The sequence below is a fragment of the Hylobates moloch genome, unplaced genomic scaffold (assembly GCF_009828535.3).
Source record: "Hylobates moloch isolate HMO894 unplaced genomic scaffold, HMol_V3 SCAFFOLD_7, whole genome shotgun sequence".
Taxonomy (NCBI): domain Eukaryota; kingdom Metazoa; phylum Chordata; class Mammalia; order Primates; family Hylobatidae; genus Hylobates; species Hylobates moloch.
In genome coordinates this window covers 85,471,019-85,487,334 of record NW_026652282.1, presented here as the reverse complement: position 1 = coordinate 85,487,334, position 16,316 = coordinate 85,471,019, and the positions used below count along the sequence as shown (strand labels likewise).

Below are 16,316 nucleotides of genomic sequence, written 5' to 3'. Positions count from 1 at the left end.
TAAACAAATCTATACATTGGTTAAACTTCATAGAAGTGTACACACACACAAAGTCCATTTTGCTGCTGATAATTTTTCTTTTAAAAGATCAGAGTTGTTCCTCACTAAATGGTTACATTTAAAAGAGTGGAAACATTTGGTGATAGGCAATGATTAAATCTTTATAATTTGCCAGTTATATTTATATCAAAAGCTCTCTCTCAAACAATAGAACATTTATCCCTCAAGTGTGGAAGAAATTTGTCATGCTTCAACTATAAATCATTAAATCCAAAAAATATTTATTTTTTTTCCAACCGTTCTTTTCTCTTCTCTGGTGGGTGTTATTGTTGGCTAAGGTATCCTGCTGTGACCACCCTAGACAAAAGACCCCCTCTGCCTTCTTCTGACTCTCCAGCTGGTTCCATTGGCCAGAATGCCACTCGAGGCACCACCATCCTTCCAAGTACCAGTGGATTCTGAGTTGCAGGGATATCAGTTTCCTGTTTAATATTATTTTTTACAGCAATGCTGTTCTCTTTGCTTTCTAATCATAACAATTATGCATGTCAATAGTTCTTTTAATGGGACACAGTGGATGATACCAGACTATCTCAAGAGTGCCATGAATGAATGAAAATGCCATGCAAAGAAGCCTCATGCCCGATGGTGAGATACAGAGAACTCTCTTTTCTGAGTGTTTCATGAGCATATGAGTTATTTCCCAACAACAAAATGTTTTCCAAGAAACATATTTCTTTGAGTTCCAAAAGAATTTTACTCAGTGGAAAGCAGGCTTTTCTGTGGACTTATCTGATTAACAAGATACTGAATCCTACAGAGGAAATGGGGAGGAAGTCTGTCTGAAGCCTCCAAGTGAAACCTTAGTGGATGCCACCAGTGGTCATCAATGAAAAAGATCAGACATCCAACACTTGATAACTTGAGTTCTGCCAGAAATAGAAAGAGTAGTAGATTACCTATATAAAATTGCTAACAAGAGAAAACTGGGCCTCCTTCCACACATTAATTTGGGAGTCAATTTTTTAAGTGCTGTTTGGTAAGATTTTTAAAAATTCTAACACATCAATAGGTTGTGAATCCTGTCATTTCATTTCCAGCCATTAGAAAACTTTTCCAAAGTCTTACACATTGATATAACTAATTTGTCTTTCATATTAAGTGTTACATATTGCTTATGAGGCATCCGTTTTCTGATACCATTTTTAAAAGTATGCTGATTGCTGAAAACATAGAACACAACAGAAAACTATTCGAGAGGACTAGTCAAATCCTCCACTTTCAACCTTCTTTGCCAGCCCCCACTTCCCGATCTACCACCTTTGCCCATTTCAGTGCTGGATAGGATTCCAGGGGAAATGGTGGACTTTAGGGGTCTTGGAGGAGGGGAGGTGGGAGTATTGGGAGCAGGAGAAAGAGATGATTCCTCAAAGAAGGAGAAATGGTCGTTACCCCTAAAAGGCTGATCCTCCTGGTAATCTGAGAAAGGCGAATAAATACTCCAGGGCGAAGATAACAGTTTATTGCCTCTGATTGGCAAATACGAAAAAAGATTGACAGTATCAAGTGGAGGGAACGCAGCGGGCGGGCAGCAGTGTTAATGGGAGGGGTAACTGGGGACTCGAGCTCAGTGATGACGCGACTCTCACGTGACCAGGAGTCGACGTGTGCAGAAGTCCTTATAGTCCAGGGCCTGTTTCCCTGTAGCAGCTCCCTATTGCTGGAGAAGGAGAAAAGTGCCCAAGATCCTTTCAGGTTAGTATAAAGGTGGGCGCTGACTTGGAGACCCGGGGGTCGAGGAGGCCGAGAGCAGAAAGCAAGCGGGGCCGGCACTGCTTTCTCCACTCCTGTTCCGCCAAACTCCCATTTTGTGCAGGAAATTTGGGGCTGTTTGGTGGGGGATGGCGGGTGGAGAGAGAGAAGGGTAGCTAATTAAGGGTCCTGAGAGAGAGACATAGAAACTGTTTGGAAGAAACTTGCTTTTCCTACTCCCTGCTTGCAGAAAAACGGTGGGCACAGAGGAGGGCGGGGTTGCCATAAAAGGAGGGCGAGGATGAGGACGTGGGACACTTTACACCAACATGGCCTAGAATCATGAAAGGGACCCGTGATCCAGGTACTAGTCTGTTCACCAAACACTCCCATCTGTCTGCAGGATATTTGGTTTTTTGGGCGCGACACAAATCGAGGTGAGGGAAGAGAGAGGAAAATCCCCTGAATCCCTGCAGGTCAGTTTTTGTAAAGGTGCAATTGCTTCGGGTCTCTTTGGGTGGGGGTGGAAGTGTGAGTGACACCAAAGCACATCCCGGGGTCGCAGCAGCCCCTCCCCATCCGGATTAAGTGCCAGAGGCCGGTGCCGAGCCTGCAGCGGAAATGAGGCGGGGGAGGAGGAGGCTTAAGAGACGCTGAAGGGGGTGGGGAGGCCAGAGACTGGACCAGCCCTCTCAGGTGAGAGGCTGGAGGTTGAGAGGGCTTGGGAAAGTCTGAAGGGCGGGAGTGTTGGAGACCAGAGGCGGGAGAAGGGTTAATTGCTTCCGTACTGCTCCCATTTCAGTATTAGGAGAGGCTTGTAGCAGGGCCTGCTGGGAAGATGGTGGGCAGGAGCAGGAGGAGAAAGATGGAGCTGGAACGAAAGGGGGCGGGAAGGGAGGTGGAGTCAGGGGAGTTGTGAGCCTGAGGATCCAGCTTTCTCTAGTTGGAAAACTTTTGACAATTAGGGTACTGAGTCAGAAAAGGCCAGTCGCTATGGGACCCCATACTCTGACTGCTGGTCTGTTTGCCTGGAATCTAGTAGTTTTGTTTCCTTGTTTTCTAGGATTAATTTATTCAAAAAGGAAATAAAAAATACTCAATATGCAAAAGTCTTGTGAAGAAAATGAGGGAAAACCACAGAACATGCCAAAGGCCGAGGAAGATCGCCCTTTGGAGGATGTACCACAGGAGGCAGAAGGAAATCCTCAACCTTCCGAAGAAGGTGTAAGCCAGGAAGCAGAAGGAAACCCCAGAGGAGGGCCGAATCAGCCTGGCCAGGGATTTAAAGAGGACACACCCGTTAGGCATTTGGACCCTGAAGAAATGATAAGAGGAGTAGATGAGCTTGAAAGGCTTAGGGAAGAGATAAGAAGAGTAAGAAACAAGTTTGTGATGATGCATTGGAAGCAAAGACATTCACGCAGCCGTCCTTATCCTGTGTGCTTTAGGCCTTGAATTCATTTTTGCCTAATATTAAAATCTGGCCCCAGCTTTCTTTTCTGTTAGCATTTTCTGATGTATCTTTGACCTCCATTTTACTTTTAATCATCTGATGAAATTTTGTTTTAGGTAGTTTCCTTGGTACCAGCATCTCATTGGATTTTGGATTTTGACCCATTTTCCAGGTCTATTTTTCAATTGGAAACTTTCACACATTTGCATGGGAATATGTTCATTCCATATTGTAAAGTAAAACATAACAGGTTATGGCAAAGCAGCATATTTAATATCAGCTCACATATGTAGGATAAAATTCCAAACTTTGTGTGTGTGCGTGTGTGTATACATACATCCATATAACATATATCACAAACTTAACCAAGCTTATTTCTGTGTGGTGTGAAATTTTATTTGTTTTCTTCTTTTTATTCTTTTTGCTTATATGTACTTTTTAATGAATATGTGTCTCACACACAAAAAGAATTAAGGATTTTTTTTACAAGTAAGAGTCAAATAATTTGCAACCAGCTTATGAGGGCAATGGGGGCACCTAAACTCTTGATGAAAGAACTATAAAAAAGAAATGTAAACCTCAAATTACCTCTGGATCTCTTAGCCAGAGGAATAAACTGGCAATTATTACATATACACACGTTTAAGACTCAGTCTTTTCATGGGGAAAATATTTGCTTCACAGGGCTGCAGTGGGGAAGAAATGAGGCAGTAACAGCTGTGCTCAGGGGGATCTTGTTCCCACCTGTGCATACGGAATCCCAACCCACTATAGAAGCACCAATATTTAAGGGAGGGCCTGGCATGACGCAACTTGTACTCAGGATCAAGTCCGGTAGGCAGAGGTGGGGGCTTCCCTATCAGTCCGCTGCTATTGAACCCTGTCTCCTCCCCTGGGTCCTGCCATGCCTGCCCAACACTGCTGCCTCTTCTGCTGAGTGCTGTGCTCCCTGCTGGCCCCACTCCTGCTGATGCACTGCAGTCCTTGAGGGCCAAAACCCCACCGAGTTCCCTGGAGTCCTCAGTAGGTTGAACTGTCACTGTCTTCTAAAGCTTCTCTCTGCTTTATAGTGACACAACACAGGTGGGACTTCTTTAGGGTTGCTTGGGCCACAATGTCTTTCAGAGCCCTTAGCAAAACAACCCTTTCTGTTTTCAATCACAAGACCCTTCTTCTCCGTAGGAGTCAGATGTGATGACTCCATTTGGGATTTGGACTGGGGTATAAGTTTGAGTCAAAGACATGTTGTAATCACAGTTTTTGCTCTAAGTCTAAGGAATGAGGTTTTGTCCTCGTGGGATGATCTCTTCCTGAAAGCTCCTGGGCAGGCCTGACTTACTGGTTCGGAAGACTGCTGGGGAACATATATAAATTGCACAAAGTGATGCAGGGAACAGATCTAAGGAACAGTCCCCTTAATTCCATCTCTTCTTCTGTTGACCTGTGGTTAAAAAAAACTTTCAAAGTCAATAAGAACCTTATAAATGTACTTGAAGCAGAATGCTATTATATAAATGTTAGAGATTATACTTCCCCTGTTGAACAAGCAAAGACTATCTCTTCCTCTTGGTATCCCACATATGAACACTTGTAGGTGTTTAACTGGCGCATTGTGTTTTAATATTTAATTGATTTTTTGATTGCTACTAAGAGCTAGTAGGTTTGTCCAAATTAGGTTACTCGCTGAATAATCTACAAGTCTTTTTATTTCTCTAGAGTTATGACAAGCAATTCCAAGAAGAAACAGGGCAGAGAATTGATTGTACTCTCATTGTTTTATTATCAAAGTATCTCACATAATCACCTGCATCAGAATCTGCTGGGGAGCATCTTAAAAATACTGATTCTGGGCCCCACATAAGGCCCACTGACCCACATTCTGGAGGTAGGCTGTAAAATTATAGCTTGCAAACTCCTCCAGGTGATAATGATACGGACTGAAGAATGAGAACCACTAGTAATACAGTATGCTTTTCATTATTACAAATATTAACTATAAATAATTGGCAGGAAATCTTGGTGAATGCTTACTGACATTCAGGAAATAGAAGGTCTATACAAGCATTTATTGTTTTAAGTATGAATTTTTAAAGGAAAAGATGGACACATCTATACATAAAATTTAAAAGATTCGTGTTAACAAAGAAAGACAAGATAGAAAGCTAGGGGGAAGAAAGTAACATAAGATGCCTTTTTATTGACTGAACACCATATTAAGCCATGCATTGCCTCCTTCCAATATGAGTAAAATGTATCAGAAATAAATTCAAAATTCTCTTTTAGTAATCAGCTCAAAAAATAATTGAGCCAACCCTGCGCCCTTGGCTTTCTTCTGTTTCTATTTTTTCACTGTATGATGTCATTTGCAGGGAATCTTTATGTCTCCAGACCGTTCTTCAAGGTGATTGCAGCCTGATAGGTGCTGGTCAAACTGGAATTCTAGCTGGAGTGAGATAAAGTTCCAGGTTCACCAGAACCAGTTTTACAAGAGAGGATAAATCCTCCCCCCAGTCCCCAGAGGGTGGTGCTCAGACAGGATGTTAAAGGGTTGGCCGAAGCAACACTTTTGACTTTGTCCCTCCACTCCAGTCTGCAGCAGGTACTAGGCTCTCCTAAGGCTAATGGCCAGGCTATCCTGGACAGACACATGTGGAGGAGGATGACTGTCCTATTTCAGGTCAGAGCACTTTGCCTTTCCCTCCTTTTCCCTTTCTCTTCTGGGGAACATTTTGTAGGGGAAAAGAAAAGGCTCCATAACTTCCCAGTTGAAAACATTGATTGGGATAATCTTTGAGCAAGCAAATGTCTGAACAGGTCTGACCAGGTAACTTGGGGTTGAAGCAGAAGGGGCTGACCCTTTTCTCAAGAGTCCAGTGAAGTAGCCCACAAGACAACTGGGGCAAAAACAGAGTTAGACAGCACACAAAACCTCACCCATCCCTCTCCCACCCACCTTGCGCAGACTCCCAGAAGGGCCTCGATGTGCCCCGGCCTGTTTGGTTGGTTCTGCAAGGACTTTAGCTCTGTGTCTTCCTGGTGCAGTGCATCTGATGCCTGAGCCACACCTGGCCCTGAAGCACAGGAGACCCCAGGTAAAGGGAACTTGCAAAGACATGTGGTCTTATAACTCAGGAGAAAACGGGTGTCCCCTCCTATCTGAAAACCCACATGCACTGCAGGCCCAGCTCACGACTTGGGGGTCAGGACAGTCAAACTGTGAATTGGTGTGAAGATGCCTTTTTAAGGCATTGATCATGCAGAAAGAAATCCATCTATGAGCCTTGCTCTTTAGGTCTGTCATCTGAGGAAACATTACCAAATTTCTGACAGCCTAAAGGATTGTTTGAACAATAAGACAAAGATAAAATTCAAATCCTTAGGTTTAGGAAGGAAAAAAGTGATTTAAGTATATGGCCATAGTGTCGGATAAACCTGGGTTCCAATCTGGGCTCTTATCCTTATTGGTATGTGAACTTGTATAAATTATTTATGCTCTTTCTTGGAGGATAACTACCTTCTCAGAGACCTGGCCATTCATGGGGCCCCCAGACATAAGACTCTTAGATCAAACAGAAAATGTCCTCTCCACCACCATCATTGCTGTCAACATCATTATCATCATCATCATCATCATCATCATCATCATCATCATCAAGGGATGGTGTTGAGTGAATATTTAATGGATTCTGGTTGGGGACAGGTCACATACTGAGAAGATTTGACATAATCAGTTACTTTGCCCTGGAAGTCCATCATCTAAAAGGGTGGACCCAATATAATAGCAAAAGAATTGGATTTCCTGCTCATAAGAAGTGTGAGGTCAAATTGGTTCATTCATCTATAAAATGAGTATGAACATATATAACCTACAAGACCGTATTGTGAGAAGTAAATGCAGAAAACTGTATGAAATGCCTGGCATATAATAGGACTTCAGAGAATGTTAGATCTGCAGTCATTATTATCTCAGTGTCATCATCGTCATCATCATTGTCATCAGATGATGTTAAGATAATACTCAAATAGGAACTGAAAAAGTCTGTGCTTTCTTGACCCCATGCCACCCTTCTAAAGCAAAAGCCTAATCTCATTCGTTTCATCCAATCTTCTTTCTTGCATAAAAGAAGCAACTTTTATATAAGCTAAATATAATAATGGTCATTCATTTGAAATTGAAAAGCAATAATTGAATTCTATAAACATTTACATTATTTATGCACTCTGATGCTGTTTCTTTATTGCAGGATGAGAAAAAAAATTCCCTCCACATTTCCATTTTATTTAGTTACCTGCCAGAAAAATTTCAAATCATGAGGAAAAATCTTAACTATCATGAATTGCAAAATATAATATAGAAATATATCATTAACATAGAAAAAACCTGCTTCAGAACACACAGACACACACACACACACACACACACACACGCACACACGCACACACAGTTTATGGATAAATATCAAAATACTTGAAGTGGATATTTCTAGATGACATTATTATGGGAAGTTTATAGTTTCATCTTTATCCTCTGTATTTCCAGTTTTATTGTTTTCAATGAGTGTGTGGAGCTTTTATAATTAGAAAAAAAAAGTCGTAAAGTTGAAAACAGTATAATTCCGTTTCTCCTTTTGCTTTAGCTGATATAGGGGCTGTTGACCCTTCCAATTCATCATTTGCTACCTGTTTCATCTTACTTATAAGAATAACCTGGTAAAGTGTCAGATTTCTGTGGGTCCCGGCTAAGAAGCTTCCCCTCTCTATACTACCTGCTTGCCACTTTCCCTCGTCAACTAAATTTATGCTGTAGTTCTGTCTTTGGTCACATGGTGGCAATTCATAACTACTTTCCAAATATTCTCCAATAAAGTTATGTTAATTTTCAAAAATATACAGTAGTAATAAACATAAATTTCAAAGACCATTATGAAACTGATTTCCAGCACTGCTTTAAAAATATGTAAGTGTAGAGAAATAATGGAAGGCTATGCCTTTGGTTGCATTTTCTTGAGGCTCCCAAGTTCACATTTCATTTATTTACTCATTCAACAAATATTTACTGGAAGCCTACAATGTGTAAAACTGTGCTAGCCAAAATCCATTCATGCATCGTAGACTTTTCTCCTTAAACCTCTATATTCAACTGCCTGCTCAAATTGACCACTTGGACCAAGATAAATATTATCCAACTATATGGACATGACCCTGCATGGACACATACTCATTGCTTTTAGCCAATCTATCCCATAAAACTGGAGGTTCACCATGTAAAGTGGAGGCAGTATGAAAAGGCAGGGAAAGCCTGGGATTGAGAGTCAGGAAGATCTGTTGAAATAGCCATTTTCTTACTTCAGAACTCTAGTAATTGATCAACAGGATTCTTGGTAACCCAGAAAGTAGATTAATACCATGGCTTATTATACATGGTTTTAAAATACAAGACATACCTGTATTATCTAGGATTGAGAGTAAAAATCTCTATATGCATTTCACAACCATTGATGTAGATGATTTCCAAGGCCTGCTTCTTGTATTTTCAACATTTATTGAGCTCCTGCTAACTGCTTTGGCCTTTGACTAGGTCTTGAAACATAGTGTACAAAACAAAGTTTCTGCCTTAATGATGCTTATATTCCGATTTACACTCTTTTAAAAAAGTGAGGTAAAATTCACATACAGGGAAATGCACAGATCTTAAGTGTGCAATTATATACAATTAACTGTGTAAAATAGAATATTTCTATCACTCCAGAAAGTTTCCTGTCCCTCTTCCCAGCTACATCTCCTCCGATAACCACTTAGGTTATTTCTACAAATTTTTCTGTTGTAGAACTTCAGATAATTGGAATCATACAGTATATATTCATGTCCAGCATCTTTCACTCAATATAAAGATTCATCCTTATAATTTTATGTATTAGTTGTTTATTCTTTTTAAAAATTATTGTTGTATAGTATTGCATAGTGTGAACATACAAAAATTTGGTATATCTATTCAGATGTTATTGGACATATGAGTTGTACCCATTTTTGCCTATTATAAATATAACCACTATGAACATTCTTGTGTAAGCCTGTTTGTGAATATATGTTCTCATTTCTCTTGGGAAATACTTAGGAGTGGAATTTCTGCATTATAGAAAAGGTAAACATTTAATTTGATATGAAATTTCTAAACAGTTTTCCAAAGTGGTTGTACCATTTTATACTACCAATGTATGAGAATTTCAGTTGTTCAACATCCTTAGCAAAATGTCAATGTCATGAAAGAAAGATGGATAGAGAACTGTTCTAGATTAAAAGACATACCAACTACATGTAATGTTTGAATAAGGATTGTAAGTTAGATAATGGTAGTATATCAATTTTAAATTTTATGAATGTGATCATTGTATTGTTATTGTTTAGGAGCGTGTCCTTGTTGTCAGGAGATAAAATGCTGGAGTATTATGATGATGTCTACATCATCTACAGTTGGTTTTCAAATAGTTCAGCAATGTTAAATATATATATATATTATATATAGAGAGTTATATATATATATATATAAAGCAATTGGCAAAATATTAACTGGTGAAGGCAATCTAGATGAAGAAATTGAAAGTGTATTTCAATTTACTTTATTATCCTTAAAACATTCTGTAGGTCTGAATTGTTTTCAAAACAAAACTTTGATGGGGATGGTGGCAATGATATCTGTCAGCCTTCCAGAAGAAAAGGTGGCTGAATGAGAACAAGCATAAGATTGACAAATTTGGTTATGTGCAATCATGAAATGATAGTTTGCTCTAACACCTTTATAGAGTAACAAAAAGAGAGAGACAGCAGGCTGCTATCTGCTTCTGGTGGTAGTTTAAGAAATCATTCTATAGGCTGGCTTGTTGAAACAGACCACCACATGTCATCAAGACTTTTTGTAAGAATTAAAATAGCAGTATTTATATATCATGGATATGATCTGACTCCTGTGGGAGGAAGAGAGTTGGGGAGCTTGAGAACATCTTAATATCAATTTAGGTAGACTGGAAGCAACCATAAAGAGTTACAACAAAAAAGATAATGTTCTAGTAAGAAAAATCTAGTTTATTGTATCAGACTTTGATGTGGAAAGACAATGTGTGAGCTGCTTTGCCAGCAATGAGAACATATATTGATTTATTGGTCACAGGGACCAAGGCTGGTCTTGTGCCATTCAACCACCATCTATTATGGGATGAAAACAGTGATCTGCAGCTCCAGAACAAGTGTTCAGAAAGAGAGTGGAAGGAAACTTAAGAATGATAGGAATGGAGTATCAGGTGGTGTGAGGATGTAGGAAGGATGGGAATAGAGCAAAACTCCAAAGTAAAAGTAACATAATCTGTATTTACACAAGGGCCAGAGGTGAAACTGGATTCAGACTAAAAATATATCAGGGATATAGTATAGTAATCCCTCAGGACATAACGTTGTTTCCCAAGAGCTATATTTTTCCTCCAATATTCTAAATATTCCGCAAGTGGAGTTCATCTCCAAAAACAGCTCATATAAGAATACATGAAAGTATTCTCTGCAAGTCACCTTCTTTTTGTCTTAGAGAAGTCTGCTTTTGCAGAATGAGGATTTCCCAAAGAAATACCAATTTCATAGGGTTGTTTTAAGGATTATTGAATGTGATATCTTTTTATATGGTATTCTGGAGTCATCCTTTTATGTGATAGGGCAATACTTCAGGTAGGGAGACCAGGAAGAAGCTGTTGCAGTAGTTTATGGGAGGTAAAAACAACAGGTCTTGGTGGTTGATTGGATGTGAACACTAAGAAAGTCTGGCGTGGGGAACTAGTTGAATCTTGGTGTCATTAATATAGATAGAGACCCAAGGTGAGATTTGAGGTGCAGTGAGAGAACTGAAAGAGAAAACTATATTTAGTTCAAAGTGAGATATTTTCATGTCAAAGTTCAAAATAAGTTGGATAAAATATTATGGAGCTCAAAAGAGAGATATGTGCTGGAGATACAGGTTTGGGAGTCAACACTTATATGATAGTGAAAACCGTAAGCTCATTTGAACATTGTGGTAGGCTAATGATGTCCCCCAAAGATATCCACGTTCTAATCCTTGGACTAGGTTAATTTTATCTTATGTGGTAAAAGGGACTTTGCAGATGTGATTAAGTTAAAGATCTTGAGATGGGGAGATTATTCTGGTGGGCCCTAAATACAATCACAAGTGTCCCTTATAAGAGAGAGGCAGAGGGAGATTTCACTTCAGAAGTCAAAAAACCAATATGATAATGGAAGCAGAACTTATAGTAGTGAAACCACAAGCCAAAAAATGCTGGCAGTCAACCAAAGCTGGAAGAAGAAAGGTACAGAGGAACCAGCCCTGCCAACACCTCGAATTTAGCCTTCTAAGACTCAATTTACAGTTCTGTCTTCCAGAACTGTAAAATAACAAATTTCTGTTGTTTTAAGCCACCAATTTTATGGTCATTTGTTACAGCAGCAATAGAAACCTAATACAAACATCTTGAGAAAGAAGAAAAGGTCTATGAAAGAATACCTGAAGGATACTGATATTTCAGCCGGGTTACAATATAGTTTATTGGCTATGACCACAAGCGGTGGTGTCAAAGAGATCTGTATTCAAATTCTACTCTATACTCACTAGCTATGTGACTTTGTACAAGTTATTTAAATGATATGTTGAGTTTTTCTATCTGTAAAATTGGGATGATAATAGCATATACCTCAAGGGGCTTTTGTCAGGATTAAAGGCTAATATCCAATTAATGAACTTGGTACATAGCAAATGATTCATAAGTGGTTGTTTTGGAGATGCAAGTGTGTTAGCATGATTTACAGCTGATAATCACTATGTAGTTAATAAATGCTTTTAATGTGGGGGTAAACTAACACCGAATGCTTTTCTTTTAGAGAAGTTGTATTGAATTATCCATCTCAGTTCAGCAATGTAAGAGACTACATGAAGGCTTGGGACCAAAGCCTGCATTGTTAAAAAATAATGCATCTGGGCTGGGCGCGGTGGGTGACGCCTGTAATCCCAGCACTTTGGGAGGCTGAGGTGGGTGGATCATGAGGTCAAGAGATCAAGACCATCCTGGCCAACATGTTGAAACCCCGTCTCTACTAAAAATACAAAAATTAGCTGGGCGTGGCGTTCCTGTAGTCCCAGCTACTTGAGAGGCTGAAGTAGGATATTCGCTTGAACCGGGAGGCAGAGGTTGCAGTGAGCCAAGATCGTGCCACTGCACTCCAGCCTGGTGACAGAAAGCAGACTCCATCTCAAAACAAACAAACAAATAAATAAATAAAAATAATGCATCTGGCCAGGCATGGTGGCTCATGTTTGTAATCCCAGCACTTTGGGAGGCCAAGGCGGGTGGATCATTTTTGGTCAGGAGTTCAAGACCAGCCTGGCCAACATAGCCAAACCCTGTCTCTACTAAAAATACAAAAAAAAAAAAAAAAATTCTCCGGGTGGCACATGCCTGTAATCCCAGCTACCTGAGAGGCTGAGGCAGGAGAATCACTTAAGCCCGGGAAGTGGAGGTTGCTAGAGCCGAGATCACGTTCACTGCACTCCAGCATGGGTGATAGAGGGAGACTCTGTCTCAAATAAATAAATAAATAAATAAATAATTAAAGCATCTATGTGGACTGCTCTCTCTCTCTCTCTCTCTCTCTCTCTCTCTGTGTGTGTATGTGTGTGTGTGTGTGTGTGTGTGTGTTGCATTTATACTTTTGGGACCAAATAGGCCAAAATGCAGGTTGTAGAGGATCTGAGACAGTAGTAAAATCTTTTTCTGCTTTGATAGTTACTTTATATCTGTGACAACAATGCCACATTCTCTATTAAGGTCTTTCTCCTTTCTCCCCTCCTTAGAATTTTCAGGTGACATTTACATTGAAATGGTTACATGGTTACATTAATGATAAATTACCTATTTCTAAGAGCATAAACTTGAACTGCTTTTCAAAACTCTTGCTTCTAACTAAAGTTTCTAAAGTAAAATATAGAACAATGACCAAGAAATGTGAAAGGAGTAATGCAAAAATTGAATCTGGAGCTAGTGGAATGTTAAATAAAGGCCTTAAGAAAAACTTTTCTCCTCCCAAATGAAAATAGCTTTATTATATTTATGATTTTTAAAGAAACTATGCAGGAAAATATTGAGAATTACTGAAAATTACACTATAGATCCCTGACACTGTGCATGACAAAAACAAGGAAGTTGGTGGGCACAGGTGGCTTAGGGTGGGGTGAGGAGGAAGAGTGGTGACAGGAGGGACAGGTAACAAGAAGCAAGGCCTGGTGGGGTAGGGTGTAGGAGGATTGGTTGGATAGGGGGTGCAGACCTTCATTAATAACCAGAAAAGGGCAAATGCCAACTTTCATCGGTGATGCCATTTGTGACCCCTCAAGATTGGCGAAGACCAGAGTGACACGATGGTGTGCACTGAGGCACTGTTCACAGAGGGGTGGAGGTGGGTCTCTCTGTGTATGGTGGGAGTGTGGTGGGGGTTTCTGTTGCACTGCCTGCCAGCCTAGAGGTGGGGTGCGAGGGTTGGGAGATTAAACTCTGCCGTTAGTCGAGACCTTCATGTGACCAGGAGCCAAGGTGTGAGTAACTTCCTCTTATTCAGGTCTTTTTTATTTTTGCAGCACTCCCCTTTTCTGTTGAGACAGGCTAGTGTCTGGCCCAGAGGATGAGGGGGAGAAAGACACTTTCCCAGAATGGAGCAGGTCTGTGTGAGCAACTGGACTTGGAGCTGTGCATCAGTGGTGATGGCGTAAGGGGGTATATGTGAAAGGGAAGGAAGGCAAAAACTGAAGCAGGTACAGGTCTGTTTGCTTTGACACCTCTTCAATATTTTGAAACAGAAATGATATGCCTTGGGATGGAAGGAAGGGCTGGAGAAAGAGGGTCAGGAGGGAACACACAGACCTGGGGGTAGCTTGTAAATAATTCACTTCTTTTACACCCTGCCTGCAAGGGAGTGCTGCATAAGCACCAAGATGAGGAGTATTGAGATGAAGGGGGAAGGACGTAAAAGAAATGGTGGTTATGTAGGGCGTGCAGATGTGGAAAAATGGAGACTAAGAAATCACTGAAACTATTTCCCTTAATCCAATGTGGTGGGCATTTTAGAGCAGATGGGGATGAAACAGGGGTGAGAAGAGGAGCTTTGAGACTTGAAGGGATTGGGTATCCAGTCTTCAAAGAAGCCCTTGTCTAGTATACTGGTCCATCCACCAAGCACTTCAGTACCACTATCTTTCTTCTGTCTGCAGGTCCAAATGCCTATTAGGCTCAAGAAAGGAAAGAGGAAGAGGAAACTGACTGGGATTTGGGCAGGTCATTATGTGCCATGCTCTGGACTAGAACCCCTGGGGGTTGGGGGTGAAAGGATGGAAATGGCCCAGGCCAGAACATAACTAGGAGGAGACACTGCTCCTACTTACGTTTCATTCAGTCCAGGGAGAGGCTGGTAGAATGGTCTAAAGGAAAAATTGTTGAGAGAGACTGAGAGAATATATATGTGCTCTTTAGGTATGGGAGAAAGGCAAGAACCTGGAGGGAACAGAGGAGTGAATTAGAGGAAAGGTGAGACCTTTGCACTCATCCCCCTGATTCGGGAAAACACACGGGTACTGGAATGAACAGCACACATTCAGTATTTCCTCCCTTTTTTCTCCAAGGAGTAATTGCAGTCAAAGAGGAAAAGGGAAAAACAACTGTCAACATGGAAAATTCCCACCAGGAAAATGAAGAAAGGGTTCGTAATGTAGAGGAAGAGCTACATTTGGAAGAAATTGAAGGCCAGGAAGCTAGAGGAAATAATCACCAGGAACAAGCACAACCTACCCAGGAAGATGCAGATGGCTTGCCCCATAGGCATGTCAATAACAATGAAGGGAGAGGGAGAAGGAGGAAGAGGAGGAGGAAGGAGACGGGGAGGAGGAGAAGAAAAGTGTCCAGAAGAGATTTTTAAAAATTAAGAAATAAATTTAGAGTAATGCATTGGATGAAAAGACAGTCCAGGAAGTGGCCTTATCCCATTTAGTGCTTTTTGTCTTGAATTGAATTATTTTTTGTTGTATTTTTAGGGCTTCATTTTTTTTTTTTTAATCCCTTCTCTGTGTGTAGGCCATTTACCCTCAAGGAAATTTTCACAGAATGGCTCTGCACCCTGTGGACAACCATTCCTGGACACAGTGAAGTGTCGTTAAGTTGACAGGGAGCCCATCAGCGCAGCACCTAATTACTTCTACTGGCAGGTTGCTCCAGCATGAAACAGGGCCCCAGGGGACAGCATCACCTCCTTTGCCTCAAATTCCCTGAAGCATCTCTTTTCTTTTTTTTTTTTTTTATTATTATACTTTAGGTTTTAGGGTACATGTGCACAATGTGCAGGTTTGTTACATATGTATCCATGTGCCATGTTGATTTCCTGCACCCATTAACTCGTCATTTAGCATTAGGTATATCTCCTCATGCTGTCTCTCCCCCCTCCCCCAACCCCACAACAGTCCCCGGAGTGTGATGTTCCCCTTCCTGTGTCCATGAGTTCTCATTGTTCAATTCCCACCTATGAGTGAGAACATGCGGTGTTTGGTTTTTTGTCCTTGCGATAGTTTACTGAGAATGATGTTTTCCAGTTTCATCCATGTCCCTACAAAGGACATTTGGGTTGGTTCCAACTCTTTGCTATTGTGAATAGTGCCGCAATAAACATACGTGTGCATGTGTCTTTATAGCAGCATGATTTATAGTCCTTTGGGTATATACCCAGTAATGGGATGGCTGGGTCAAATGGTATTTCTAATTCTAGATCCCTGAGGAATCGCCACACTGACTTCCACAATGGTTGAACTAGTTTACAGTCCCACCAACAGTGTAAAAGTGTTCCTAACTAAAATCAGAGCAGAACTGAAGAAAATAGAGACACAAAAAACCCTTCAAAAAATTAATGAATCCAGGAGCTGGTTTTTTGAAAAGATCAACAAAATTGATAGACCGCTAGCAAGACTAATAAAGAAGAAAAGAGAGAAGAATCAAATAGATGCAATAAAAAATGAAAAAGGGGATATCACCACCGATCCCACAGA

The 16,316-nt window shown here is 40.6% G+C and overlaps 1 protein-coding gene across 2 annotated transcripts; it reads left to right on the top strand.

Moving 5' to 3' along the window:
* Positions 1-1,660: 1,660 nt before the first annotated feature.
* TCEAL8 (transcription elongation factor A like 8) lies at positions 1,661-3,861 on the top strand. 2 transcript variants are annotated; one of them, XM_032757343.2, is made up of 3 exons: positions 1,661-1,755; positions 2,156-2,228; positions 2,816-3,861. In XM_032757343.2, exon 3 carries the CDS (start codon positions 2,854-2,856, stop codon positions 3,205-3,207), a length of 354 nt encoding a protein of 117 aa, XP_032613234.1. In that variant the 5' UTR covers positions 1,661-1,755; positions 2,156-2,228; positions 2,816-2,853; the 3' UTR covers positions 3,208-3,861. The 2 variants fall into 2 exon arrangements, with proteins under 2 accessions (XP_032613234.1, XP_032613235.1); XM_032757344.2 differs by lacking the exon at positions 2,156-2,228.
* Positions 3,862-16,316: the final 12,455 nt, after the last annotated feature.